The sequence below is a fragment of the Psittacula echo genome, assembly GCF_963264785.1.
Source record: "Psittacula echo genome assembly, chromosome: 2".
In the NCBI taxonomy this organism is placed as follows: Eukaryota; Metazoa; Chordata; class Aves; order Psittaciformes; family Psittacidae; genus Psittacula; species Psittacula echo.
The window spans coordinates 38631665-38658717 of NC_137737.1; the positions used below are offsets into that span (position 1 = coordinate 38631665).

Genomic DNA, 27053 nt, shown 5'->3' on the forward strand with positions numbered 1-27053 from the left:
AACAAGGATGAAAGATACTTCTATAAAAGACTCCAGGATTTCCTCTAAAGTGGAATGACATCACAAAATACTGAGCAAAATTATTTCTTGAGAGAAAAGTAGTTCCTGGAAAAAAAACCAAAGATTTTCAGTTGGAATGCATGGATACTGCCAAGAGATGTTGATTCTATCTCAGGAAAATGTCCATAAACTAATTTGTTTCCAGAAGGCTACCTCCAGATTTATTTAATTTTTCTCAGAATTCATTAAATTCCTTAACATTTGTCCTGGGTTCAGCAGTAGCAGTCAGTTTTTCTCCTTCTTGGTAGCTGTTGCAGCGCTGTGTTTTTGACTTTCGGCCTGGGAACAGAGCTGATAACACCGATGTTTAGACTGACCAAGGACTTTGTGAGTCTCATGCTCTGCCAGGGAGGAGGAGAAGCCGGGAGGGGGCAGGGACAGGACACCTGACCCAAACTAGCCAAAGAGGTATTCCATACCACAGCACGTCATGCCCAGGATGTAGAACTGAGAGTTTCCGGAAGGGCTGGATCACTGCAGGGTGGGGGTGAGGTACCGGTCGGTGAGCGGTTGTATTCTCTTCCCTTGTTATTTCCTTTATCATTATTATTATTGGTGGTAGCAGTAGTGATTTGTGTTATACCTTAGTTATTAAACTGTTCCTATCTCAACCCGTGGGAGTTGCATTCTTTTGATTCTCCTCCCCGTCCCTCCAGGAGTGGAGGGAAGAAAGGTGTTGGGGGGGGGGGGAAGTAGACTGCGTGGTTCTGATTTACGGCTTGGGCTTAAACCAGGACAACATTTCTCCAGAGTCTTTAAATTTTTCACCTACAGTGAAATTACATTTGGAAGCTAACATGATCCAAAATTGTCTTTCTCCGTAGTGGTCCAGCATTGAAGTTATCCTTCAGGTGTTTTATTGTCCCATTTATTCTTTTTGGTCAAATTTCTGGGTCTGATAATACCTCTCATGAAATGCTGTTGTCTCTTGTCTCACTGAGTCATTCAGTGAATGGGAGCTGTGAACTAGAAATCCTAAACCTACAGAAAAATATGTCTATAAAGCACCCAAAATACAATGCACATATAGCTATGGTGTACAGCAAGCAGTTCCAGTTTAATGCTGAACTGATGCTAACGAAATACTTGATTCTTAACAAACTGAAGTATTTTTGTTTCAATGAGTGGTGAAAAGAATCTAAGTGTCCACCTGAAACATCTCGCCATTTCTCAAGTACATCCAGAATTAACATGTCATAAAATGTATTATTTTTCCCCTGATGAGGAACTAAACCAAAAGTTGATACTTTCTCACTGGATAAAATTCGGTTTTATATCCTTCCTATTATGAATGTTTAAATATATATATATACATATTTTTTATATGTGCTTGATAATAAAATATTATTGGTTAGATATTTAAGGAAAATAGGAAAAAGCCTGAAGTAGCATAGAATCATAGAATGGTTTGGGTTGGAAAGGACCTTAAAATCATCTAGCTCCAACCCCTCTGCCATGGGTAGGGATGCTTCATCCTAGATCGTGTCAGCCAAGGCTCTGTCCAACCTGGCCCTGAAGACTGCCAGGGATGGAGCATTTATCACTTCTTTGGGCAACCCATACCAGTGCCTCACCATAGTAAAGGACTTCTTCCTTGTATCTAACCTGAACTTCCCCTGTTTAAGTTTGAACCCATCACTCCTTGTCCTATTGCTACAGTCCCAGCTGAAGAGTCCCTCTCTGGCATCCTTGTAGGCCCCCTTCAGATTTAGAGGGCTGCTCTAAAATAAACCATATTTCACAGGGGCTCAGTGCAAGTTTTATAGTCTAGATTCTGTGAAAATTTAATCTGCTTTCTTCACAGCAACCTGCCATAAATACAAGCCATCTGACAGATGATTGTCACAGGGATGCTCACTGAAATGCTGTCCTGACCTTGTTTAATTAAAATTAATGAGAAAAAAACCCCAAACAAATAAACATAAAAAGTGATATTGAGAAGAAATGTTAAAGACAGAACCTTGCAGTAACTGTAAAACTCAGTCTCACATTTTCGTGGATAATATTTCTTTCATTAAATTTAAGTTTGGAAACTGTTCCTGGCTTTCCATCCTGACTAAGAATGTCAGGCCATCTCGGCTTCACAACAAATGAAATAGTATGCATAAAATAAACATTAATATATTCTCTTGTAAATCTGTTCTGCTTATATCATAGAATTATAGAATAGTTAGGGTTGGAAAGGACCTTAAGATCACCAAGTCCCAAACCCCCTGCCTTGGGCAGGGACACCTCACACTAGACCATGTTGCCAACAGCTCTGTCCAGCCTGGCCTTGAACACTCCGAGGGATGGAACATTTACCACTTCTTTGGGCAACCCATCCCAGTGCCTCACCACTCTCACAGTAAAGAACTTCTTCCTTATACCTAACCTAAACTTACCCTGTTTAAGTTTGAACCCGTTATCCCTTGTCCTAACACTACAGTCATTAATGAAGCATCCCTCCTCAGCATCCTCATAGGCCCCCTTCAGATACTGGAAGGCTGCTATGAGGTCTCTGATCTTCTTTCTCAACCAGATTACGAGACCACTTTCTCAGGAACAGAGATTTGATTTAGTATATCTGGCATCTAGACAAGGCCAGTGGGCCTGCAGATCAATTGTTACACTCTTACTGCTAAACAAACCAGCTATAAACAAAACTCATGGAAAACTCTGACATCAAGGAACTTTGGTATGGGACCTGTAATCCACTGAGAAGAGGGCTGGGTTTTTTTTCCGTCATAACTTGGTTCTTATTCATGTATTAATCATATATACCAAGCATCTACTCTCTGCAGTCCAGTGACCCATTTCTCCTGGGGAGGAAGTTCTGGCTGTACCTTGTTGGGCAGTCTGGCACTGTGGTCCTGTCCAGGCACTCGTGCACTCGCAGGAGTAGCCATTGACCTCATCGGTGCAGGTCCCCCCATTCTGGCATGGGTTGCTAACACATTCGTCAATGTTTTCTGTACAGTTAGGGCCTGTCCAGCCCACATTACACAAGCAGAAATATCCAGAGATCGTTGCCTACAGATATAATAAAATGCAATAAACTCAATGAGAATGAATCATCTAAAGGAATCAATGTAGTTGGCAGAAAGATTGGTATTTACACTTACTTTATGTGGAGATATCAGAGCAAAGAAATAAAACCTTCTGAATTTAATGGCCTTGATAGTCACTGGTGAGTTCCAAAATAAACCTAAAGCTACATCAGATTACCTAGATCTTTCTTTTTCCATTAAGTTATTTCTTTGCAGGGCTCTTCCAAATTACTTCCTAAAAAGCCAAAATCTGTATTCATTTAGCCATTCAGAGAACTGTTTGCTTGGCATTGAAACAATCACCCTAGAAACAAGTCAATCATATTATCTAAACCTTATAAATAGCAAGTCAAGATAACAGTGGTTTATAAGACATTTATCTCAAGCCTGTTTTGTGGGAAGTCTGCACTGCAGTTATGTGGGCTGTTAACTTTCATTTTCACCCTGAGGGATATTCAATTGAAACAATTTTATTGCCTTCTCTGCATTATTCTTTATTTTGCATGTCTTTTTTCCATTTCTTTGTCTCAAACTTTACAACTTTTCCTTATAAGAAGGTCTTTCTGTACATTTAACTGTTTTAATTTTGCATCTCCTCTTCCCTTATACTTCTTGTTTTACAGACACGTTTTTACAAGTAAAGAACAAGGTATTCCAAGGTACACGCTAACAATCCCATCTTTGATGACATACAACCAATGTTCTATATTCTCTATTTCCTTCTGTATTCTCTGTTCATGTCCTTTGTGTCCTGAACAGAGATTTTCAACTTGATGAAAGAGGATTTTGATGTGTATTTAGCACTCTGAATGCTGCTTTAGAAGGTGAAAATGTGTTTTCTGATGTTTAATGAATGTTACATTTTATCTGTCATTTCACTGGCCAAATGTAGCTCTGCTGTTTCTCCATTTTATGTTCTTGTAGTCCCATTACTGAAGTATCTGACTGTGTTGTTATCTTTATGGAGTAGTTTGTAGCCATGACTGCCTACAGTTGTATGTTAGAGTATATTTAGGGGAAGATGTAATGTTTTTTAATAGACTGACTAAAATAAATAGTTTCTAAATAGTCAGAAAAAGTAGATTAGATCAGATCATCTGTCAACATTTCTCCAAAATCATCATCGCAAATATCCTCCACAACAGAATTATCAAAATCCCTAGGTTTGCAGCACGGACATTCCTGAGCACAGCACACATCGCTAACGAAGCCAAAAGGCCTTCACAGTGTCCATATGGACAAACCAAATGGTTGTTGTGCATGAAAATGAATCCACACCACCAGTCAGTTAAGGTCCAAAATACTTGGCTACCAGCAGGAGTACAACCAATCCCCATGAACTATCCTTTCCATATCCATATATACAGCCTGAGACTCCAGGGGGGCTCTCACAACATCAGCTTAGGCACACATAACTAACTGTACTGGATATTGACAGTCTGAGGTCAACAGAGGTATTGGTTTTGTTGTCATGGGTGTGATACAAGGTGGTAAATTACTTCCCTGTCCCACAGGGGACTGCCATTCATCAGTTCTCCCCTACCAGCACCAGCATCCCATCACTAGCCTGGGGTACCAGCTACAATCTCTCAGGTTGTTAGCGCCAAGACTGCTGCATCTACTTTGAACACAATGAAATTGCTTGTGTGCCCTGAAACTCACTTTGTGAAACTTGTTTTCCTCAGGTATGTCTGCTGATCTCCCGCTTCCCATTGACCTTGCCTCATTATATCTAGTAAATGTGAACTCAGCTTTCAGTCTCACCAGGCTCCCTGTTGTTGCTGGTTAGAACTGCGTAATGTTGCCACTAATAGTGAGGAGCCAATCACTTACCAAGCATTGCCCATTTGCACAAGGGTTTTGCAGCTGACAGATATCACTGAGAGGAGAACACCCATTTGGCCCATATCCACTTCCAGTGTAGCCAGATGTGCAGGAACAAAATGGTATTGACCCTTGGGAAATGAGACACGGCACAGAAAGTAATTCAGTTCTTGTTACAGTGACAATACCAATGACAGTAAAGGTCCTTGACATTTTGAAGCAGAGACTTTATATAATTCTAACTTATTTTATCTTTTGACACATTCCCTGGTCACTGTCCAGTTCGATCATGGAAATATCTGACTATTGCTTTGCTATGGGCACCTGAGAGTTCAAGATCAACTTCATGGAAAATGTTGGGAGTAGTCAAAGGACATTAATAGAAAGAAGAATAGTAAAAGCTTCTGAAATTGGAATACCCCATCAAAGAGACAAGGTGAAGATCTCCACATTTTTATGATTAAACCTGCTCTTTGATGGAGCCTAAATCTGTTTCTGTCAGTGTTGGTTAAAAGGCCTAATGGCTTTAGCTAACCTGCCTGTAAACTCCTTTTGATGAGGCAAAACTGACTGTGGAGAAGGGGCTGCAATCTAAATATGTTGCTACAAAGTGCATTCAGCCTAACCAAACCCTCCTTAGGGTTCACATTGGTATTACTTACAGTCCGTAAGAGAGCATCGTACCTGGACCTGAGGTACAAGTAGCCAAAGGATGGCACCCTCCATTATTTATTGAGCAGATATCAACCTGCGTACATGTTTGTCCATCTCCCTCATAACCTGTTCGGAAGTAAATAACAATTAGTCTGTAACAAATGGTGCTTTCTGAGAATCGACATCAAAGCAATCATCTGGTGAGCAAAAGACTAATTTGTGGTGTAAAATCATAGTCCTCTGCAGCTAAAAAGGTTGAGATAGCCACTGAAGTAAAACCTGGTTTTGCTCCATTGCAGGGACGGATTCTGATTGTCACTAAATCCTCCCATGATTTTAGAAAAAAATTGTATTTGTGCTAGACAAACACAGGTGAGTTCGGTGAGTTCAGTTAGTCCATAGAAGCTCTGCTCTTTCAGTCACCATGTGTTGCCCTCCCTATATATCTGCCAACCACAACTACCTCCAGGCTTTCCACTGCGCATCAGAGCTGCCCTCAGGTCTCAAACACAACACACAGCTCCTCCTGGGAGGTTCCACAGGAGCAAAGCACTGGAGCACAGACTCTGCATTGCCAGAGATGAGATCTACTGCACCACATCAAAATATGTCCAAGGCCACGTTTCTACCCTGCAGCACTCTGAGCCTTCACTACCTGCAGTCCACTGCCATTTAAATTGCAATTGAAAGGTCAATTAGAAAGCTTTTTCCTGCTGGTCTCTCTAGTGTTGGTTGCATGCATTTCATAAAACATTTTCAATCATAAACTACATATTATAAAGATGTAATTCATGACTTCCACTGCATGACTTGTACTGTAACAGACATATTACCTTCCTAGACAGCATTCAGAGCATGAAATATCAAGGGTTTTTTAAGACAGACAATACGGCTGATTTATGGCACCCAGGATATCCTTTCAATTAATACAGGCAACAAAATTACTATCATAGTTATGCAATCTTTGTTTCCCATTAATAATCTTACAAAGGAAGTACCTCATCAAATGGATGCCCACACAGAAAAGGGCTACCTAGTACAAAAGAAATGCATTTCAGGGGATCACTGTTAGAGACACACTCTACAAAATTTTCATTAATAGCTGAAACAGTCTGAATATACATGTACTGTGCATTTTATATTACATTATTGCTTTGTGTATGTGATACTTCTTTACATAAAATCAATCTTCAGCTTCTTAACTCTACCATAAGACAAGCTCAAATGTGTTGAATCTTCATCTTTTAGGCCTTTGTATAGTTTTATCAGCAAAAAAAAATTCCATTTTACCTGGCGGACAGACCCCACAGTGGAAGGATCCCATTGTGTTGATACATTGAACCATCGGTGCTGTTGAGCAGCCTCCATTATTACTTTCACATTCATCAATGTCTTGGCAACTGTAACCATTTCCTTGCCAGCCTAAGAAGCAGCACAGGAAAGATGTCAAAATAGAAAATGCATGGCCTTTACATTTTCTGCTTTGACCAGATGTTTTCAAAGAGCATAAAACTATGACTTTTGACACTTCACTAACACAAGAGGAGACCTGTCCTTCTTGTAACTGATGAAAATTAGTACTGGTCTGAAAAATAGGTCACAAACACAACAGGGTGGAGATGTGCATGCAGGAATGTTTTATTTTTAATGTACCCTGGATATGCCACACTTTAACTTAAAGAGGAGACTGTTCTGGTCTAGTGCACACAAGTACAGTCTGCAGAAAAGCTTTATCATAACTCTGGTTAAATGCTTCAAATACTCCTCCTATACCCACCAGCTGCTCAACTCACGAAGAGGAATCACAGCTTGTATGGCTTGAGGGGACAATTAGATTTTTATATTGCCTTAAGGCAGTGAGCATAAGGATATCAAAGTACTGCAGATATATTACGTGAAGGTAATAGGACATGATGAACATGAGGGTACCTCTGCACATGAAGGTACACCAGACCTATTTATATGTTTAGTTTAGGATGGGATAAATCATACATTAGAATAGACAGCCTGTGTTACCTAGATAAGACACAAACTACAAACATTTATTCTCTAGAATACAGACCAAAGCATTTCACGGAGTTACTCTCATCTGGATCCTGTGTCCGTGCTTATGACAAAGAGGCAGTAGTCCCTACAGCTACCCCCTACCCACCTGAGAGTATGAAAGGACATGATACCTGTGGGGCAGGGACCACAGGAGTAGGAGCCTGGTGTGTTGTGGCACTGCACAAGTGGATTCTGGGAACACGGTGGATTAGGAAGGCTGCATTCATCTATATCAGCACTGCAGGCAGGGCTGCCAGGAGGGGACATCCAGCCAGTGTCACAGATACAGCTGTACTTGGGCTGCCACAGTAAACATCACATTACATATTTAAGACAGTTAGACAGACAAGAAAAGTGCAGGAGAAATTCAATTTATAAAATGTCTTTTAAACTATAGCAGGAAAGCTTTCAGAGCATTACATGGTTTGCACATTCTCTTTTACAAGTTGCTTTTGTAGTTTTCTCAGTCTATTTCTTCCTCTGAATTTCTCTATTTAGATTACAGAAGCAACAACAGGCTCATTCATTTTGTTCATAAAAGAAACCTGCAATTTACCCCAAGGCTCCCAGAGAAAATGAACAGCAATTATGAACTGTACATAAACATAATTAAAAGTCATCAACTTGCTTTTTAACCAGGGTAAACAGATCAGTGTAAGCAACCTGAAATCAGTTCGTCTGTCTTCTTTAAGGAAAACTGTTTAGTATTCTGTGCCATGTGCAGCACTGACATTAAATTTCAAATACACGTTTTATTTGAGGAAAAGAGTTTTCTCTCCAGTAAATTGTACTAATGGCCAGACTTCAGCATTTATCTTGCTTTGGTCCAATTAAAGCTAATGGGAGCTTTATTGTTGACTGTCACAGGAGCAGACACTGTTAAGCCAACACTGAACCCTTTTGAAAAGCTTCTTCCACAAAAAATGGGCAGAAAACAAGTGATGAGTTGTGAACACTTTTACAAATTGACCAAAGAAGTTATTTTATAGCATAGCACAAAGAATACATGGTTTGTCTGGAATGGTGCTTGGGTGTATAGGAGTGTTAAGGAGAAAAGGCTTGGCAGGGTAGTTTTGGAGGGCTGCTGTGAGGGAAAGAGCCAAAGCTGGCATGTTCCATATGTCCCTTTGGAGTGAACATCCTGTACCCAGATTCTGTCCCAAAAAAAATGAGCTGGCTTGCTCCAGAAGACCATTCAAGTGTACGCTATCATCAACTCAGTGCAGACGCTTGGAAGACCTTGGGCCTGGAATTCAGGATCAAGTCCAGCTGACAGTGAGGAGCACCAAAGTTAACCAGCAGCCATGCAGCTGCTATGCAGCCCCAGCAGTTCCCAGGCCACAGAGTGTTCCACAGGTATGACTTTTCCCAGGAAAAACAATCATGATGTCTGTCCTTCTTAATCACTTAAGTAATAAAATATTCCATCCACTTAGAATGCCTCAAATAATGACCAGTAAATATATTATGCTTCAAATAAGATTTTGACTTATTCAAATTATATTCCCAAACTCTTTACAATTAGTAGTAGATCTGGTACTGTGCCAAGTACCTCTAACAAGACACAAAGCATTTTCAATCATTCCTGCTGTCCTCAGGACAATAGAGAGGTTAGGTTATGTTGTACAGTGGCATTTCTTCCTGGTTTTCAGCAGCAGTATGTGCTACACAGTTTTGCGGTGCTCAGCATTAGTTTGTTCATGTTGTGCTGTAAAAGGAGACTTACGCGTTGTTCCTTACCTTGTTGGGCTGATCCCTGTCTGCATCTATGCAGATGCCATGCCCACAGAGTGTCTCAGAGTCTCCCTGGCAGTCATCAAACTTCGAAGCACAGTGAGGCCCATAGGTTTCTGGAGTACAGGAGCAGCTAATGGAGAAAGCAGACAGAAAAATCAAAATGATGTCTTCATATAACTGTTAAAGATCATATATTGCCATAGTAAGAGACCATTCCCCACTCTTACATTTATGTGGTATTCCTTATGAAATCTGTCTGTTGAGTTATACTGACAGCCCCACTAATAACCGTGTGCAGAAGCAAGGCTCCTGCTCAGCAGCGACTCAAGAATCACGCGGGACTTGTGCATACCCACGACAGTCTGGTCCTATGGGTGATCCCACAACCTTTGGAAATATCTAACATGAGCCTTCAACAGAATATGATCCTGGAAATCCCCACTTCAGTCAGAGAGCACCTAAACTTTGTGTTTCAGTTTATGACACCCTTATGGTGCCAAACGCCTAACCCTTTACCCCTAGCAAAACACAGAAATGCCACATCTGGGCTGTCCCAGGGAGCAGGGCACCTTCACACCCACACCTCAACACGTGGCAGCAGCTGTCCCACCAGTAGGCCAGCTCTCACGCAAGCATAGTGGGCAGGAGGAAGCATTTGGGGTTCATGGGGTGGGAAGAGCAAAGTAGTGGGCTGAAGGGAGGCATTCTACTGGGGCGGTCTGGTTTGCAGATCACGTTGTCATTTATAGGGGCACACTTTAGACACAGCACTGTACATATGAGGTGGAACTGAATTTGGGAACTTCTGTGCCATCAGGTAAACATTTCCCTTTTCTGTGGTCCTTTATTTTCACACAGACCAAATCTGAGGCTACAAAATACAACTGAAAGGGACACAAATCTATAGGAAGCCTCCTGTCAGTTCACCAGCTTTTTATTAAAACGACAGTGAGACACTTATTTGGATGCAAGTTATACGCTGCAACATCTGCTGATGTCTGCTTCTCACACAGATTTATGGCAGGCGAACACCTTTCTTGGATCACTTTTAAAGCTGGCTGAGGAAAAATATCCTGTAAAAGCATTTATCTGCAGAATTTGAATAAAAGGTATTTGAGTGCACCTGATCTGGACCTTGGAGCAATATCTTAATAAGCTGCTACTGTCCCTGCCAGTGTCACATGCTCAGCTGAAACACCAGTTTGATAAAGCAATTGCAGGTAACTAAACACTGCACCCAGGACAAGCAACTCACATAAACTTAGGTTTCAAAAACCCACAACAGCTTAATGCTTAACTGCAGTCTGCAGTACTGTAAGACAGCATGTTCATTATCTAAGAGATGCCAGACAGACCAATACCATCTTGCCAGTGCAGTAGCTCAACCTGGGCAAGCACAGAGGCAACAAACAGGTCAGGGAACCAGATCACCTTTGTGTGTTCAAAGTACATTCAAAGCTTCGTGTTCAACTCCAAAGGACACAGCAAGGCAATCTGACTGGCTCCAAAGGAGGAGGACAATGGCACTGTCTCCTGCCTGGTCTGACAAAGATTAACCTGCTACCCCTCTGAAGCTGCTCAAAGAACAGCTTGAAGAAGTAAGTCACACTGCAAGGAGCTTCAGCCAGATTGTGGTGCACTGCTGCTTGGCACTGCTCCGGTTCTTTCCCATCGCTGACAGCACGTTGTGATGAGGCCCCTGTTATTTGGATTCTGACACAAAAATGTGATAGACCTGGGGACTCTCACAGCCTTTCACCCAACTGATGCAATGCCTCCTTAAATGTCTTCCTTTTTCAGGAAGGCATTTCTTGGATACCTGTTCTTTTTCCTCATACTTCAATGCTTCCTACCTTACAGCTTGAAGCATGCAGGTGAAGAATCTGAAGAGGGATTGAAGACTGCATTATGCTCCATTTCACAGTACCTAATCCAGGACTGCCCTTCCCCTGGTGTTATCTGATGATAAGTTAAATATCATCCTTTTCCTTCTTCACACTGGTGAATGTAACTACACTACAGCAGGAGCAGGGATACCTGGGTTGCTGGGTCCCGAAAATTTAGCAACAATGTTCTCAAGGTTGTTGGAAAGAGCTGTGTCACACTGTACCTGGGTTTGGATTTAGCATCTGGGGAGTACTCCGAAATAAGTGAGACAGTGAAGGGAGACTGTGAAGACAGTACAGTGGGACTGGGGAAAGGACCAATCAATAATCCTGAGGGTGCAACGAAAAAGCAGTAATATTAAGATTTGGATGACTGAGGAAGAAGTCTTAGCTCATTTCAGGAGGCACTGCTTCAGCAAGTACCAAGGAGGACAAGGATTACATTGGGGAAAAAACTTACGAGAGTCATGACTGTACAAACACAATGACCACATTCGTGAGAAAGGCAGAGGGTTTGTCCTCACAAGCCTTAATTTAGTCACACACCTGAGCTCACACCCCTGAGTTCAGCAAGAAACAATACGTAAAGGCAGGCTGCTTTGTGTGGTGTAGTTTCCTTGGCAAATGTCAGTGCTGGGGACAGCTGCAGGCAATCCTTTAAATCAAAGAAAAGCTGACAGGAAGGATCACATACCAGTGACACCTCAGCAGGCTCTGTGCTAACCCTGAAGTGTGAGGAGCACCGCAGGAGAGTTTCCTCTGCATGAGGCTCTTCCAAGAGCTGACAAAGCACTATAGCCTCTGTGATGCCAAGCAAATATTTGTGGGGGCTAAGATTTTCATGCTGAAGCAGGAGTCAAAGCTCCTTGCAGAAAGCAAGGAAAGAAAGCACACTCTCCAGCCTGCTTGTTCCCATTGCACTGGGATAGCTTTGTATTACATCTGAAAGTTAGTTATTTATCAGATTATTTGATGTTTTGGCAAACAAGATACAGAACACTTAGGCTGGCTTGCCCTGTAAACAAGAGCATGTTTCCTAAGGAGCTGAGCACAGCCAGAGGGTATGCTTCAGGGACCTCGTGCCTATGGGGCCCGTGCACAGGCAGCCCAGGCACCCTTCTGTCCAGCCAGCTGCACACAGCATTCCTCCTCTTTTTCAGCCTGACAGCACCGTGTGTTGCTTGCTCTGCTGCAGTCTCAGCAATGCCTGCATTTCTGGAGGAGTGAAGGCATTTCTCAGGGTTATGCAGTCTGCTGGGAATGCCAGTGACCAAGGGTACTGATATCTTCAGGAAGCTTCCAACAACAGAAAGCCTTTGCTGGGCCAAAACTGTTCACCTCTTTCATTTCCTCAAGCCCTTTAGTCTCAAGGGGTAGGAGCTAACAGAGGGATGATAATGTGGCTGTTCTAGGTGGGCATGCTGACGAGTGCTGATTACTGACCAACAAGCAACAATCTCACCGCCCCATCTATATCCCAGCAAATTTCTATTAAGGCATCTACACCTACAGCAGAGGGACCAGTCACTGGAGCCAGGCTCCAGTTTGCAGCCTTTTTCCCCAGCACTGCTGTGATAAACCTAATTCTTGCTGCTCTTCTTGTGTCACAGCAGGTAGTGGCTTCAGGGGGCCTTCTGTGTCTGCAGTAGGTTTGGTGTACGGTGTATTAAGGACTTTATGTTCTCTCAGACTGCAAGGGATTACAGTGCACAGGTATTAAACAGACTTATTCCTAAAACTTGCGCTGCAGGTGTGATATGGGGTACAAAAATAGCAGAGTATTTTACATAGGACTTTTGTGTCTAGTTTTGGAAAGTTACCTGTAGCTGCCTGGTGTGTTCACACAAGTGGCTCCATTTTGGCAAGCTAATGCTGTTCCAGCATAAATCTGGCATTCATTAACATCCACTGAACACAGGAGGCCCTAAGATGAAATGCAAAACCAGTTTATTTTCCAAATAACTGAGAAATGAAGCAAACCGTGGAGCCAATGTTTAATAAAAGATACACAAACCATGGACTGCTATCAACACAGCTTGTCTTATGATACATTATAACAAAACTCTATTTTTCAGCTGTGTTTCTGTGACCCTGGTTATCAGCCAGATGGGGGATAAAATATTTCAGATGCTCGTAGAAAGCATATGGACAGCACAGTACTGTCATCCCCCCTCCTTCAAACTCGCTAGCAAAACACTCAGAAAACTTTCTTTCAGACTGTTTGATTAAGACTGAAAGCAATTTTGACCTAGATCTTGCTGGGACAGCTTTCAAGTTGAGGGACTTTGTGAGAAAGGTACAACTTTTCCACCTCTAGTGCATATAACAGCGCTATTAAAGCCTTTGCCAGTAAAGTCTTCGGATTTAAAAAACTCATAATGGGGTTGATTACTTACACCCTTATTTGTCCTGTTTATCTGAGCTTGAATAAATATCCTCCTCTTCTCCCATTCTCTCTCTATCCTTGTGAAAGATCAACAGCAAGGCATGCAGTTCAGTTCACTGCTCAGCAAAAACCAAAGGCTAATTCCCTGCTGTGGGAACTGCCAGGCGTCACTGACTTCATGGGCCATCACACACATATAACAGTGCAGGGTCTGCCCCGATGGTTCAGACTTCGTCTTTTTTAGTATACATTGATATTGTCGAGAAGTTAAACGTGTTGCCCTTCAACCAAACGACAAGTGTGGTACTGCTAACTTGCTGTTCAGTACAACTCACTCTGTCCTGAGCAACCTTAAGATGTTATGCTTCACCAAAATCACCCTGAGCCAGGTATCCTTACAATGAAAACATACACTCTTTATTCAAAGAGCAAGGCTAAAGACTCACCTGCCAGTTGCTGGGACAGAGGCAAAAGAAGCCATCCAGAGAGTTTATGCAGGTCCCAGAGTTCTCACAGGGGTTACTACTGCAGGCTTTCCTCTGGATAGCCTGAAACCCAGGAAAAGAGCAGAAAATGAGGTTCCTGCTTATTTGGGGTTCTATTAGCATTTATTTTCAAGACAAACTTCTTTTCTTTTTTTCATTCTTTGTGTCGTGGGTGTGTCCCCCCCCCCCTTTTTTACTTGTCAGCAAGGCTGATTTGTAAAGGTTTTGAGCTGTTTCACTTATGCCTGTACAAAATAATGCCTGATACGACTGGTCTTACACGGAACAGCCGGCTGCAAACCCTAAGATGGGAAAAGGCCTGTAACAAGTAAATATTAATAGAGACTGCTCCTCAGCAGCAGCAGACTGTGAGACTAGATGGAGAGATATCTCATATTTTTGATTCTATGGGTAACCGATCTGACAACTGCTTCTACTGGCAGCTCTAGCTGTGGCTTATCACAAGTTCAGTGAAAAAGCAACTGACACTTGAAAATCAGTTATCTCCAGCACAATATAAAATCCAGTTTGTATTCTCAGTCTTCATCTTGACAGATCAGTGAAGGAAGAGTTTACTTGTCCTTGGGATCGCATTGCTGTTCTTGAGTCTACAACTGTTTTTCCTTTAAAAAATGCAGGCTCCTACACAGTTTATGTTTTGTAAGAAGACATTTCACCTCCTCCACAAATCTTGGGGTTTTTTTTACCTCCTGTTACCAAAACCAGTTTTCCTGAATAACTCATGAGAGGAAGGAAATAATTTAGCTATTTAATCATTGCATTTAAACAGTACTTTATTTACTAGGGGCTGGGTTTTTCTTTTTTGATGTTTAGTTTGCTTCTCATTTACTTACCTGCTCTAAGCTTTGAAGTTGGTTATCAAGACTCGCAATCTGCAAAAGAAATGCAAATGTATTGTGCTTGGTATGAGAGGGACCACAGAGGTAACTGTTGGATGCTGGAAGTCAAATAAAATGATTTCTTTTGAGAGAATAGCTGGTATGTGTAACCAGCAACCTGACAATCAGGTTCAAATCCCTGCCCATGGCAGGGGGGTTGGAACCAGAGGATCTTAAGGTCCTTTCCAACCCTAACTATTCTATGATTCTATGAAATCAGGCCCCATTCAGTGGGATTTTGGTGGTTTCGGCTGTTCAGAAAATGACAGCTTGAATATATCCCAGTTTGGCCTCAAAAAGCCAAGACTCAGTCTTGCAAAGATCCATTCAGATGCTCAGCACTGATAATGTGAATATCGCAGCTGGACTGTTCAGGTGCTCATATGCACATGAAAGATGGAAGTCTGAGACAACACACCAAAAGCCAAGGAAAGGTTCACAATAACTCAGTGGGCTATAACCACAAACAGCAAGCTGAAACTGAACCAAGGAATATGATGGCCACGTATTAGCACAATTCCTAAAGGTAGATCTCTTAGGTTATAAAATATTTTCCTATGGATAACTTGTGGCAACACTATAACAAAAGACACTTGAACCAGGTCAGACAAAGGTTTCAAAATCTTCTGTTGGAGAAAAATCTTTGGTAGCAGGGAAGAGACAAAACTACTGCACAGGTCTTTCCACTGCACACCCCTATAGCTCATTTCACCTATGGAATGGAATGTCTGTTCCCTGGGGCCTAGAAATACTAAAATGAAACAGGTAATGATGTCAATCTGTGGAACAGAAAATTGGGGATGCTGGAGGAGGGTAACACAAAGATATGGCTTACCCTGGAGGTCAGCAGAGAGACCTGCTGGGACGTGTTCTGAGAGGCACCGCTGGCTTTTTTAAGTTCTTGAATCTCTGTGTTACTTTCTCTCACCTAAATTTAAACAACAGAGATAATGTGAAACAAAACTGGCTTTTTCTAAAGCTTGCAAATGTAAACAAGCTTTGTTTTTTCAAAACCTTAGGAAAGTTTTGTTCTTGCTTAACTTTACTCTTATAAAGTACACTTAAATAGATAGACCTCGGTTACATACACAACTTAATCTTTTAATTATTTTCTGTACTGGCATGATTACTTTACAAGTCTGCAATAGCTTACTTTTGTACTGGACTATCAATGTAGATAATAGAAAATAACAATCATAAAAAACACATCAAGCATTTGCTAGGACAAATTCTGAAGACAATTAACCTATTAACGTGCAAAAGTGAAACAATATTAAGCACAAGTAACAATATCACCTGGCTAAAGAGTTCTGCAAGGTCTTCTTCGTTGAGCTTTATTTTCCCCAGCGGTCCCGTTCTAAACTCAATGTTTTTGCTGGAGCCAGCATGGAACACTAAATTACCCTGCTCAGAGGACAAACGAGGCCTGTTGTATTTTGGAAAAAGACAAAGAGATCATTTAGTTACACATATTTGCCAAAGAGCATGTAAAAAAGAGCTGCAGTAAAGCCATTCTGTTCCCATTACTGGCACTCAGAAGCCATCATCTGACAAATGCGTCTGCAAGCAATGGTACTTACTGGTCCTCATAAGTGGTTCTCTTCTGCCTCTTATTTTCATAATGGTTTGATTCACAGCTCAATCCAGAAAGTAATAATAATGCAACTAAAAGCCCAGGAGCAGGAGCAGCCCAAAGCATTGCTCTCCTCCAGCTGTCCTGCTCTTGAAGTGAAACTGCTGGTGCTGAATTGTGCTGTTGTGAGCCCGGGTGCCCTTTGCTCTCACACAGTTCTTTATTCATAAGGTGCACATTCTGCTGTCTTGTCTTGCAAGGGTGAACTTTATCTCAGGTATCTCAATTAAAGATTGACAGTGTGCAAATCCTCTAGATATTGAATGCATCTTTCTCTTTTCATTTAGGAAGCTTCAAAAGGCCATTAATTGAAATCTGCGTGTATTTTATCATGATGTCTCTGACCTCTGTACAGCTGAACACCCCTGAGTACCTTGGACTCTGCAGCTAGCTTGCTGCAGTAATAGGGAATCTGCAGCAATGGCTTGCTCTCCTCACATTCTGTACCACGTGGATGAAGGAAAGATTATTTGGCAGCACTAAAGGACCTAGACTGTTACTCAAAAAAAACCACACCTCCAAACCCACATAAAAAACCCACAGTGGCTGGCAAAGAATACTTGTATTGAAAGAGAAGCTTCCAGGCAGTGATTTATTTGGCAGATGACACAAACAACTTCGCAGTACCAAACAGCATCCCATGGATTACAACAGCAAACTACAATTTTAACCAAATATGGTTACTCTGAATCAAGGATGACTCGGTCCCCAGATGCTGAGGAGACCATCACACATTGCAGTTAGTTTGGGATGTGTAGGCTGTCTTCATTGCACACACTAGGACTCCCAAATTCAGGGCCAGCAATAGACAATGCAGAAGACCAAGGAAGAATGCGAAGGAGGCTCAAAAGAATTGAAAAATGCAAATCAATATGTTCTGACAGCCAAAATTTGAATCTCGATATATATTTTTCTCTACCCTTCAGCAGTACCTTGCAGCCTTCACTAAAGTGTCCCACCAGATCCTTGCTGGCACTCATCTCTGAGGCCCAGGCTGTTGCTGCTGGAAGGAGAGTCCGTGCTCACCTCCCCTTTGCTTTTGACAGAGCCTCCATGTTCCCCTTGCACAAAACTTGCTGTGCTTTCCTACCCCTGCTTAGCGGAGCTTTGTGTATCTTTTCCTTCCCCATGCTAGGAGCTACCTATGCCTCCAGGCCCACAGCCATTCTTTTAGATTTTACCTTTTACTAGTAGACAACTCATTCAGACTGCTCACATTTCAAATCTCTACTGGAAGAAAAGAGGAGGAACAGCTGCAACTGGTCCCACTGGAAAATAAGAGTAGCCACCATTCACTGGTCCTTCATGTCCCAGACCTTCGTGGAAGCCACAGAGCTCCTGCACTTCCTAACCCTGCCCAGTCTTCCTGCCTCATCCAGTTTGCAGTTGTCTCCTACAGATGTCCCACAGATATGCAGGAGATGTCCTGGAGCTGGGGGACTGAACAACTTCAGTTTTCACACACAGAAGTGTTACAAGGTCGATTTACCCTTGCAGAGAATGGATACAGCAACAGAAAATATTCATTTCACCTCAATAAAGAGACTTCTGTGGACTGTGAAAATGGAGGTGAAGCCAGGACAGCTCATGTTTGTGGTGCTGCTGCAGATAGTAACTTGATCTTTACTGTGATTATTCACAATGTTTATCTACAATGTTCAGGACTGTATCAGCTGCATCCCACCATGTTGTTTGCAGAAAATCTAGACTTTCATTACATTTTATTAAATGTATTACTCGAAACATCTCAGAATTCAGAACAGCATGGCCCTGCTAACCATCTTGGTTGAGATTACACAGCCTGTGGTGCAGGATACTGCATCAGTTACCCTACAGTTACTGCTGCTCCCTAGAGATCTGGAAGGGCAATGTGAAGTTCCTCCTGAATCCACGGCAGGCAGCCTGTTCCATACACCTGCTGCAGCAGCAGCATTAGCTCAGCTCTCTGGACGTACATCAGCTCCACGGCAGCCTGTGGCTCCAGAAGACTAAGTCTATCTGCTGCTGCTAACAGAACATGAGGAGAAAATTCCATGTGTTGTCTTTTACCATTACAGGGGATAGTGTTTAAAATAGAGAATTGTATTCTCAGTTGCTGAAAACTATTGCTGGTCCATTCAATCCAAATGAGCTGTGATATTTTACACCAACTGATAGATTAACCTCCATACTTCTTTATTTACTATTATGCTTTTTGCTCTGAAAACTGTTCTGGAATAGGAGAGCACATACAAATTATCAATGTTTCTGTCTAGTCGAGAGGCACCTTCTGCCTCTGGGCATCCTGGTACTGTCTGCTAAACTAGTGCTCACTGTGTTCTTCATGTCAGTTCTGATGTCTGTCTGGGGTTTGGAGTTTTTTCCCTCTCTTTATGTTTTATTTTGTTTTTATAACTTCTAAGTGTCAACTTGAAGGAACTGTAAGCCAACTAAACCTGCACTTCTTAGCAGACTGTTGAATGTACGCATACTTAAGGACTTTCTTTCACAAAGTTTCAGCCTGGACTTTGGCTGTGACCCACAAAACCCTCCCTTTTCTTGCTTCCTTTTCTCTATTAATTTTCACACACTGAGTGTGCATTCCCCCTCTCTGCTGCCTGTCAGTCTTGGATTCAAGCTTCTATTTCCAACTAATTATCTCCAATTTACCAAATGACCAATGAGCAAGAAGCCACAGAGAACGGGGAGAAAGCTACTGCAGTGAGGAAGAAGAAAACCACCTTCTCTTCATGCAGGCTTTATAGCTTAGAAAATGGTTGACCCGAAGACCAGGTGACTTTAGACTATGCACAGAGAGCTCTGGACATCTATGTAAACTTTGCATGACACACTATTTTCCATTTCATTAGACCTGCCAGATTTAATCAACTTATTTTTTATTCCTAATGGATGCACCTTAGGCTGGCCAAGTTGGGAAATCTATAAACCATCTTAAGGAGGAAAAATAGGTCCACACCTTTTAATTTTACTGAAGTACATTAGATTGAGACATCATTTTTGGAGGAACAAAATGGAAACCCTGCAAATGTCTGGCACAAGAATAGGCACTGTTCTTTGTAACAAGAAGAGCTGGCAAATACCCCTCCTCCTGGGACAGATCATTCGTTACCTCATTGATGTGATGGCTGAAGAAACACCTCTAAAGAGTGTAGGTTGTGCTCAGATTTGGCAGGAAGCAACGGAGCATTTGTGTCTAGTCAATTCTGGTTGAAGTTCATCCTGCACTAGCATGTACTATGATTTACCACCATCTTGTGTAGCTGTGTGAAATGAAATGGTGGCTCTCCAGCAGTATCTGCTTGTAAAGGTAAGTAATCGCTGTAAAAGAGGAGAGTTGACTCAGGTTATCGCCAAAAATTTAGTAAGCTTTAATTGCACCTAGGAAGTCACCTCAGATGCAGAACGTGAGTCCTTGACAATGATCCCTTTTTACATGGGGGAAGGGCATTTTGATGTGAATCCCAACCTGGCTAAGTTTTTAATGGAAGACTAACAAATACTCCATTATTTTGTTCTACAGATGCAAAAAAAAACCAAAAAAACAAAAAAACAAAAAAAAAAAAATCAATGTTATGACTCAAATATTTGGAAATAATTATAAATCCAGCCCTGCTGCTGGTTTAATCCTGACTACTGCACATTTACCTGAGTTTTCCCTGAGCTGAGGTCATGTCTCCTGGTACTTCCACCTTCACTTCACTTGATCCTCTTTCATCTTTCCTCTTTCTAATAATATTCCAATGTTCAGAAGTGACACGTGATACATGAAGCACAGTTGTTACCTCCATGGTACAAATGCGCAAGTTGCTGGAGTAAACAATGTTCCATATCGAATTCAGCACTTTCTGCATGTCCCCATGGCTCTAAGACAACGAAGCATTAAGCTGATATTAGCCCCTATACAGAGGATCAGGAACCACAAAGTTTACATCAAACAGGGGTGGCTCAGAAAAATAACATTACCCTTTGTGTCCCTTACTTACAAGCACCCATCATCTCTTCCTTCCTTCTCTTTATGTGTGTCTGGAGAGTTTTATGGCCACAGCACCTTCCCCAGGGCATACAGCCACTGCACAACTCCAGTTCCCACACTCTTCTTTAAGGGTCTCTTTCACTTCTCAGCATACTGCCCTCTGACACCTGCCCAAGATTTTGCTCCCTCAACACGGCTGATGGAGTTAATAAGTTACCTGCTTATGAAGTTAAACTAACCGGCTGGGAAATCTAGGTTTTCGTTTTTTAATAGCAAGTAATAAATACATGAGTTCTGATTTATTTAGCTACTTCAGCTGGAATTGATCTACTGTCCCAATTCTCCCTGGGCTCCTTTATCACAATGAAGGCAGTTACAACATAAATTAGGTTTTAGTTTCATTACATTACTATTTTGGTTCCTCTTTCTGATTTTACTTCCTACACGTTGTTTCTACAAACCACCAACCACTTTGATGCTTCCTATTTTCTGATTCATTGTTTTTTGAAATTAGGTTCATGAAGAGTTTCCAGACAGTTACATTGGCTTTGTTCTTTTCTATTGATTATTCCAGTCCTATTAGCACATTCCAATTGCTTTAACATACACTAGAGTTATTTTTAGGGACTTCCATTTGCATTGTCACCCTTTACCACTAATAACCCTAAAGCCATGAATGGACATGTCTGCACAACTTCCCTCAGATTCATTCTATTCTGTGCTGTTGGCTTTATCAAGAGGCTTAGACCTGAGCCAAGTCCATAAACAACTTGCTGTGTATAGATGCTGTGATTACAAACATTGGCATTCTGTCACCATACAAATATAAGGAGGTAAGAGTGATCATCCTGGGTTACAAAAAGATCCATCTAGATCAGTACCCTATCTTCAACAGTGGTCAGGAGCAGAGAATTAGGAAATCGGTAGAGGAAGAGGCAAGCATATACAGTACCTCTCCTAGGTACTCTCTTAGCCTCCATTTATTTGCAGCTTGGGAACTTCTTCAGCCAGAAGTCTACTTACTCAGCACTCTCAAAGGATTTTAGTTCCATGGACTTGTCCAGTCTTCTCCTCCTCCCCATGCTTCATCTTACATACAACACATGTACAATTAATGAGTAGTGCCACATGGTAAGCAAGATCAATAAACAGTCAAAATGCCACTCAAATACTAATTCTGAGTAGAATCCCATTTCTAAGTGTCATATTTACAAACAGAATGGGATTAGTTTCTTTTAAAAAGTATATACAGGGCAAACATTTGAACTAATCAGAACTACTGATTACTGCCTAGGTATCACAAAATATATCGGCACCATCAATGTGCTTTGCTTCCAAATGCCAGGTTGTAATTAAAAAATGTTGGGAGTTACAACAGCACAATGCACGGACAAAAGCACAGGACAATGAATTAAAAGTCATTGTCAACATATTTTAGATGCAGCTAGGGAACTTTCAACTTCCACTTTAATACTGCTTACTTAAAAGTGGCACGCAAATCATTAAAGCATGTTATGCACATTAAGGAATTGAAAACTAATTGTTAATAGGAACATTTTACCAAATATTATTACGGCAAGACAAAATCAACAGACTACTTACATGGTTCAGCAGAAAAAAAAATCCCAATTTATACATAAAATTGACCTCCTTTATTTTCATTTCAATGTTTGGATCATGTTAGATAGCATCAGATCTTCCTTTTACTGTGTCTCTCCCAAAAACAAGACCATATAGCAGCTAGTTATTGATCTGGCTGATAAATCTACACAACAACCACCACGTAAACAGGTAACTTTGGTTCACAACACTGTCAAAACCACACGTGTTCTTTTGCAGTTTTCTAGTAGGCACAGCCTAACGTTAGTACTTTTTTGCCGTTAAGTACTATAACAGACTGGGTAAAGATAGAGGCAAAACTCATCCTTCTCTAGAGCCTAGTCCAGAGCTCTTTTAAGAGAATCCATTCCCATTTCTCTTTTATAGCTGGAACTTCCCAGGAGGCCCAAATACTCTTGGAAAGTAAGACAGATTGAAGTAGGTCAATCCAAGCTTTTCCTGGTTCCTGGTTTAACAGCCCAGCATGCAAATCAAGTCTGGGGAAGAAATGCACAAGAAGTGAGCACAAGACCAAGCATGGCACAAAATAATAATACCAAGCTTATAATGTTTTTCAGGTGAGAATAGCTGCAGTATCTCTGTTCTCTGTGGTCACACATGGAGGTTTTAATTAATTTATTTGTTTATTTTTGTCTTTTATGTGTAGGTCTTTGGTAAAGAGCAATGAATCCTGAATAATACAAGTGAGAACAGAAACAGGCAAGTTATTGTCAAGGCTGTGATAATCCTGAAATATTTTATTCAGCTGCACTTAAACAAATCATTCCAGACAGATACAGTTAGGCTCCAGAATCCTGCAAGTATTTAGAGATGTTGACACTGAGTCTTCTTAAAAATCATACACAAAATACGAAATTTAATCGTTTAATTAGCTACAAAAAAACACATCAAAATTCCAGATCATATACACAATAAATCTTTTGAGAATGGATCACTGATATTTACAGATGAAGACATTTTATACATAGAACTTGGGTCTTTGCACTTAATTAAAACAGCTTTGACATTTAAAGCCTTTTTATACTGTACTGCAAAGATGGTTTAGTCTCATCCATTTTCATTGAGGTACATGTAAATGCTGCTCTTTTTCATTCTGCAAACTAGAAAGGAACTTTAAATAAAGCAATCAAGTCCTTTAAATTTCCATTTAAATAAAACCCCTACAATGCAAATCCACCATAAACGCAAGGTATTAAAAATATATCAGAACTGGTCAAAGTGTCAGAACCGATATTTTGGTATATGTGATTTTTGTTCAGCTGCCATCGGCTTTGTCTCAAAAGATGGAAATATTTTCTGTCATCAGTCTGTACTCATCAGATTCAGGGTCTAAATTATCCAAGTAGAATGGAGATGAGCTTTGCCACCACATGTACATTGAGACTGTTTCCCAGAAGACGGTAGCATTGCTTTACTGTCACTTTGTCAGGAAAGCCTACAACAGAAACATAGAGTGCAACACCATTAGTCTGGGTTTGCTCCTAGCTTTTAGTCTACTCCTTTGTTCAGGGAACAGATCTGAATGCAGTTATCACAGACTGCAGCAGGGCTCACCCCCTCCCCCGCCACTACCATTCACGAAGTTACAAAATCAAATCCCAGTCAGCTCATGGGATTTGAGGGAATTACAGTTCTATGATTTGGATCAGTTCTTCCATTAGCAGCACTGCCAGCTCTCAGGTTTAACAAGAAGCCTCAGAACATTGCTCTATTGTCTAACTAATGCTGAGCTCCTCTTTGTATAGTACAAAACATCCAGCAGTTGCAGGGAGGGGCAGCAGCACCTCAAACACAGCCCAACACCCACAGAAGACTGTGGCCATGGCAGAAAGAAAATGTGATGATTCTTCAGATGAACTAAACTGGATTTCTCAATGAACTTTATATTGTACTTCCCTTCTGAGTCCCTCTAACCAACTGAGGCAAACAAATCCAATGAGTCTCGCAGTGCAACGTACCAGTAGAGATGAAGCTACAAGCAAGACTTACTCAGCGACTGGTAAAGCAGCTGAACAATTTTCCATGTAATTCAATGCTAACCCTGACAAATGCACTCAGAAATACAGACAGCATCAGAAATGTCCTTCACATGGTAAGTGCATTGGCTGGCAGAAAGAAGGGAGGCTCAGAAAAAATTAAAATGGTTCGCCCACTGTGAAAGGGCTCTGTTGTGTATTCAGCACACAGTCAAAGGTGAACAAACTTCTGAGTATAAAGAAGCTGTTCAGCTGTAACTGTCATTGCTTGCACTCTTGGCTTACTCCAGCTGTGAGTTAAAGTGCCTTTAGCTTCAACCTGAGTGAAAGATGAACAGCAGTGGTGATTCAACTGTTAGGGTCATCTGCCAAGCTGTTGAAACTTGATCACATTCAATTATTTGATCATTCCCCAAGAAGAAACACTTAAAACTGACTCTGAGATAATCACCACCCAGTTTAGCTTTGATGCACAGGCACACTGTGTGCAAGTGTGTTCTGAAATCTGCACGCACTTTAGAAAAGGTCTTCTTCCAGGGATCACTCAGGAGAGAACATGGTTGGACAGTTGCTGAGCCAGGGGTGGAAAGCTGAGGAGGAGGTGTCTGGGAGGCGTTGTTCCATCCCTCTCTGCCAGTTATTAACGCCTCAAACATGGACTACTGTGGTAAACACGTCTTCTGCCAGCTCCATCCACTCTGCCCAGCTTCCTGGCACCCACATATGGGCAACTATTCCTGCTTTGGAACAATTACTTGCACTCCCCCCACACGCTTCCTTAGATAAAGTTTTTCACATTACATTGCTGAATAAGGTACAGAATCTACACATTCTAAAAGAGTATATAAAAATACCTGTGTATTTATACAGACACGCATGCACTTACTTATAGCCCAAGAAGTTTACCAGAACCCTGAAAATTTCAGTTTCTCCTTCTGCCTCTTGGCAACTGAAAGCCTAAACTGATTTTCAGACCTCCCGTGTCCTTCACCTCAAGCCTCCTCCATCTGCCTGCACACATTGTCTCACACCTTCTGTTTTCTTGGCTAAAGAGTAGCCTATATCAGAAGGTCAGATTTAACAGCTCACACTACGCTGGCACTTCCTGCACAGCTCTCACTGTATCATTTAAGTCATGCATGTTACTTGATGATGTTGTGGTCTTTGCAATACACACTACCAACACTGTGCTCATTTTCCATGGGGCTGCCATTTGTTTCCTAATAGCTTACATACATCACAAATGGGAAAACCAGAAAAGGCATCCTGACATCCCCCTCATGAAAGCAGGTCACAGGTGCAAGAATGCTCTGATCACTTTTAATGGTATTGCTGTGGGACCCACAGCAGCAACTAAGACAAACGACTGCAGTGTTTCATTGACCTGCAGTGCAATTACTATTTATACATTTAGATGTTAAAAGCACAAATAAATCTGTTAATGTCAAGAACAGACAACAATTCTAACTCTGTATCTCACGTACTGGAGAAGGCCATCAGTTTGTTAAAATATAGAACCATTTAGAGATAATCATAAGAATACTTTGGCTGCATCCAGAAACAGCATCTGTTACAAAGCTTCCTGATGTTCTCTTCATTTTCCACATACAGTTTTCTCATTCTTTAGCTCGTAGATCAACAACATACTTGCAGTGGGTACACCTCCAAGATTTCTGTTGTTGAAAATTTCAGCCTAAATGTTGCTGTGTTCTGGGTTCAGCAGCAGCAGCAGTCAGTTTTTCTCCTTCTTAGTAGCTGGTGCAGTGCTGTGGTTTTGACTTTCAGCTTGGGAACAGCGCTGATAACACCGATGTTTTTAGTTGCTGCTCAGTAATGTTTACCCTGACCAAGGACTTTGTGAGTCTCATGCTCTGCCAGGGAGGAGGAGAAGCTGGGAGGAAGCAGGGACAGGACACCTGACCCAAACTAGCCAAAGAGGTATTCCATACCACAGCACGTCATGCCCAGGATGTAGAACTGAGAGTTTCCGGAAGGGCTGGATCACTGCAGGGTGGGGGTGAGGTACCGGTCGGTGAGCGGCTGTATTCTCTTCCTTGTTATTTCCTTTATCATTATTATTATTGGTGGTAGCAGTAGTGATTTGTGTTATACCTTAGTTATTAAACTGTTCTCATCTCAACCCGTGGGAGCTGCATTCTTTTGATTCTCCTCCCCGTCCCTCCAGGAGCGGAGGGAAGAAAGGTGTTGGGGGGGGGGGGGGGGAAGTGGACTGCGTGGTTCTGATTTACAGCCTGGGCTTAAACCACGACATGCTGTCACTACAGAACATGGAGACAAGAGAAACTACAGCATATTTCTCTCTGAAAATACCGCACTTCACAATAACGACTTGAAATTTAACATGGGAGAAATGCTGTCAGGGAAACACCCTTTGTGAAGCCATATATATAGCAACTCTCAAAAAGCCCACCCCATAGTTTGCAAACCCTCAGAAGATTATAGTACCTGAGATTATAGTGCCTAAAGTCACCAAAGATTTCAATCAGCATAAAGCCGAGCAACACCTTGGGGTTTTTAAGTACAAAGTAGGAAATGTCTTAGATTAAGCACAAAGGAAAAAATGTCAGACTTGTGACTAAGTGCACTGGGAAAAGCCCGGTCTGCCTATGAATCAGGAGTATATGCGAGTGGAAACCACTAGATGAGAAAAGCTTGTTTTATGTGTTCTGAAAGCTGGAAAGGTAGTATAGAGAGGCAGAGAACTGCAAGAACTGTAAAGAAGGTCCTATGATTCAGGCAGAAGGGTGCTACCCTCAGAGGTGGAATCTATCCCTGTTCCTTCCCTCCTCAGTTGCCAGGTCACAAAAGACAAATTTCCTAAATC

General features: G+C 41.7%; 2 protein-coding genes across 7 annotated transcripts in view; both read right to left on the reverse strand.

Moving 5' to 3' along the window:
• The window catches only part of CUBN (cubilin), a gene marked incomplete at its 5' end in the record, with an annotated part of 147061 nt that extends 126571 nt beyond the window's left edge, over positions 1–20490 (reverse strand). The window contains 12 exons of the mRNA XM_080609617.1: positions 2886–3072; positions 4923–5044; positions 5598–5693; positions 6858–6989; positions 7745–7913; positions 9354–9480; positions 13057–13160; positions 14069–14170; positions 14962–15000; positions 15842–15934; positions 16303–16432; positions 20285–20490. Coding sequence (XP_080465743.1) covers positions 2886–3072; positions 4923–5044; positions 5598–5693; positions 6858–6989; positions 7745–7913; positions 9354–9480; positions 13057–13160; positions 14069–14170; positions 14962–15000; positions 15842–15934; positions 16303–16432; positions 20285–20490 — 1507 coding nt within the window. The remainder of the gene's footprint in view (positions 1–2885; positions 3073–4922; positions 5045–5597; positions 5694–6857; positions 6990–7744; positions 7914–9353; positions 9481–13056; positions 13161–14068; positions 14171–14961; positions 15001–15841; positions 15935–16302; positions 16433–20284) is intronic.
• A 2459-nt stretch (positions 20491–22949) lies between these two features.
• Positions 22950–27053, reverse strand: part of TRDMT1 (tRNA aspartic acid methyltransferase 1) — a 30865-nt gene continuing 26761 nt past the window's right edge. For all 6 annotated transcript variants that reach the window (XM_080610055.1, XM_080610054.1, XM_080610052.1 and 3 more), the window contains one exon: positions 22950–23667. In XM_080610055.1, coding sequence (XP_080466181.1) covers positions 23567–23667 — 101 coding nt within the window. In that variant the 3' untranslated portion in view covers positions 22950–23566. The remainder of the gene's footprint in view (positions 23668–27053) is intronic.